Here is a 3,692-nt window from a genome sequence, read left to right on the forward strand (position 1 = left end):
TTTACCCAAAAATAAAATGTGATGTTGTTTTTAGTTTTCTAATACGATATTTTGAATAATATAAATTTAAAGCTTAAAAGAAACATATTTAATGAGGCATAATGATCATTTTCGTCAAGATTTTTGAAGTTCGACAGTGAGATTAGTTATTGACAAAATTAAGAGCAGTGATGTAGCACTAAATTTAAAGTTAGTTAGAGATAATATTGTAATAATGAGAAGTGAAAAAAAACATTCCTGTTAATAAAGAGTATTAATAAATTATTTATATATTTTTAAAACATTTAAAATTATAACATGTATTACCGTATATATTCAAAGCTTTATTTATTTAACTAAATTATTTTATAACTGTTTATATCTATTTATTGTAGTATGCTATACTACATAAATATATATAAATAACCTACAATTTTCTAAATAAAAAACATTGAGAAAGGGTCAAAGTCGTGGGACATCTAACGTCATCTTTCCTTCAGGATTTACTGTTTGCACGAAGAAAACGTGTAGAATTTAGAGGCCAAGAAAGATACACGTAGGTACACTACAACCTTTATTTTTATTTTGTTTTGAAAAATCAATTTTAATCTAATAATCAAAACATTTGTGTAATTCCTATTTTTGTCTGGTCTCCTAATTCACCGGATTGTAAGAGAAATTTTTTACGTTGAATGATGATGATGATGATGATGATAATGATGATGGTATAAAAGCAGTAATACTAAAGCCCATCATTTGTTTCCAAAAATATCTTCCATGCTAGTTGTGGTTGGAATGCGAGTGCCCACTCTACTCTGTTTACAACATTTCCGATGAATTAAAAATATAAAAAATATAAATATTAATTAATTTAGCTCATAATTCGTATCAATAATCGAATACGTTACTTCGATCATGTCTTAATAGAATCGTCGCCATGATATGAAATCTTTTAATAAATGAAAGGGATGTGTGTGGTGATGAATAAGAGTGGAGAACTCTATTTATAGCACTTCTCGCACCCAGAGAAGTGCGGTTTTAAATGTAACTCACGTCCTGCAAGTTCGCAAGGTCCTTTATAAATCTCGTGATATTTTGGATCTTAAAGTTTACCTCGAGCTTCTCAATGCGCGATGTCATTTTATCCAATTATTTTATTGACTTACCTGAAAAGTGTGCTCACGTCGGATTTATATCGCTTGTTGAAGGATGCGAGGTCGTCCAATGTGAACGATTTGGGAGTTATTTTTTCAAATAATTTATGGTGTGTCTTATTTATTTAAAAAATTATTTATTTGGGGTTTTTAATATAAAATTACCTATATTTGTTTCCATTAAATTTCAAACTTAAATTTATTAAATATTATTTTTTTAAAGATTAAATTTATTATGTAATCACCAGATTCTTTTTGTCTGTTTATTTTAAAATAATAAATATTAATTATTTCATTTAATAAATATTTTTCTTAGAAGACCTTAAATAATTTTAGTAATAAAAGAGGATGTTATTATTTTTAAAAGATTAGAGTGCAAACAGTTATTTTTGTATATTGTGTTTAGGATAATTATAATATAATATTTATTAAAAAAATTAACTATTAACCATACAAATATAGACTCAATAAATATAATTATTTGAATTTAGATCTTCTGGAAAACCAAGAGAAGACTGCATATGCGGATCATCCCGTTCAGTTCAATCTTTCATTTCTCAAATTAAGCTTAATTTTTTAAAAGAGTAGCTAATCAATTAGCATTGATTAGAAATTAATTGTCAACTGCTCCTTTGATTTAGTGATATATAATGAGTCACTTGTAGTAGGCAGGATCATTATCATGAGTTTCCAAAACCAATCAATCCCCTCCTCTATTTCTTCTTCAAATAAACCAAACAAGTAAAAAAAAAACTTGTAATCTTAACTATTTTGATTTTTCATCGTTTGTTTTCAAACAACGTTTTCAATAGGCGTTTGAATCTGTGCTGTTGTGTTGATTAAGGTGATGGGATTGAAGACCAAGAAATAAATTAAAGCTGATATGTTCTCAGCCGTGTTAGCAGGGTTAAATTGAGTCGCCATTGTTGGATTTGAGAGCTTGGGTCATTTTTGAAGCTACTGTAAGGGTCTTGAGCTGCCATTGATGGAATCAGCACCGTCGTTTAAGAGGGCTCGGCCGCCCGGGAGTGGAAACCAAGTACCGTCGTGCTCCGTCGATGGTTGCACGGCGGATCTCAGCAAATGCAGGGACTACCATCGACGCCATAAAGTATGTGAACTCCATTCCAAAACCCCTAGAGTTTCGATTAGGGGTCAAGAGCAACGATTTTGCCAGCAGTGCAGCAGGTAAACTATTTTAAGTTGATTTATGCAGATTGAAGATTTTTGGGTATTTTTCCTTTGTGATTTAAGGTTTATGATTATGATTTGTTTATCTTAATGTTTGCTTTATGCACCATGAAAGGGAATTGAGTTACTTTCTCATGTGATTTCCTTTGTAAGATTCTTTCTTATGCTTTTATTCTTGGCTTATTTCATTTGATAAATGATTTAGCCTGTTTCTGGTTAATGCGATTTCATTAGGTTTCATTCCTTGTCGGAGTTCGATGAAGGGAAACGGAGCTGCCGGAAGCGTCTCGACGGACACAACCGACGTCGGAGAAAGCCTCAACCCGATGCGCTATCGGTAAATTCCGTTAGGTTTATTCCAAATCACCCTGCTACTAGATATGTACCATTCAGTAGTCCCCAAATGTTTTCGTCTACATTCATGAACGATTCTTCGACCGGGGTGATAAAATTCGAATCCGATATAAGTTCATCGTTAAACTTTGGCAACCAAAATAGCTCGATCGTCGGAGAACCATTCTCGTTCTTACACGGTACTAATTTGTCACTCCCTGGAGTGTCTGTTTGTCAACCACTTGTCAATACCAATCCTTCATCAAGCAATGGTGGTAGCAGCCGGAAAATGTTCTCGAATGCATTAAATCGAGCCTTCGAGTCCAACCATGCTCTCTCTCTTCTGTCATCGGAACCGGCTGAGAATCGGGAGATTACTTCGAGCTCCATGGTGCAGTCAGGCACACCTCCATCCTTGATACCAAGCTTGCAATATAAGGATGAGCAAGCAGGAACCGAGCATTCAGGGTCATCCGCAAGTGGCACTCAACACACACTTTCCTTCTCATGGGAGTAAAAATATACTATGAAATTCCAATCTCCCTTCCAATCAGAATGTTTTGTTGCTAAAGCAGAGGCATTTCCTTTTTGGAATAATTATGTAGCCCTTGTGTAAGTGAGTTCCCAATGATTTTTGAACCTTTTGATTAAGGTGTAAATGAATCGAGCTTGAACGAGTAAAGTTATGTTCATATTCGTTTATTTATTTTTTAATATGTTTATATATCGTTCATGTGCGTTTATTTATTTTTAAATGTGTTCATTTAGTGTTAATAAACATATTCGTTTAATGTCCGGCAACCAACACTCTCGTATTATGCAAGCAAAATAAGTTTAATTTCAAAAATTTTTTGTTATTGTTGTAGTTTCAAAGAGAAATTTATTTGATCAGTTTACAAATTGAAATTATAAGATTTTGAAACGAATCATAGGAGGTATAAAGTAAGGCTTACATGTATTATATAATAATTTAATGTCAAGTGGATTTTATATAAATCAAAGTTGAAAGTGGATAAAAAAGAACACATAAAATGC

General features: G+C 32.4%; 1 protein-coding gene across 1 annotated transcript; it reads left to right on the top strand.

The window, feature by feature from the left end:
• Nucleotides 1-1,829: 1,829 nt before the first annotated feature.
• Nucleotides 1,830-3,320, top strand: LOC120124903 (teosinte glume architecture 1-like). Its single transcript, XM_039143462.1, has 2 exons — nt 1,830-2,321; nt 2,559-3,320. Exons 1-2 carry the CDS (start codon nt 2,119-2,121, stop codon nt 3,172-3,174), a joined length of 819 nt encoding a protein of 272 aa, XP_038999393.1. The 5' UTR covers nt 1,830-2,118; the 3' UTR covers nt 3,175-3,320.
• Nucleotides 3,321-3,692: the final 372 nt, after the last annotated feature.

The sequence above is a fragment of the Hibiscus syriacus genome, unplaced genomic scaffold (assembly GCF_006381635.1).
Source record: "Hibiscus syriacus cultivar Baekdansim isolate YM2019G1 unplaced genomic scaffold, ASM638163v2 tig00110429_pilon, whole genome shotgun sequence".
Taxonomy (NCBI): domain Eukaryota; kingdom Viridiplantae; phylum Streptophyta; class Magnoliopsida; order Malvales; family Malvaceae; genus Hibiscus; species Hibiscus syriacus.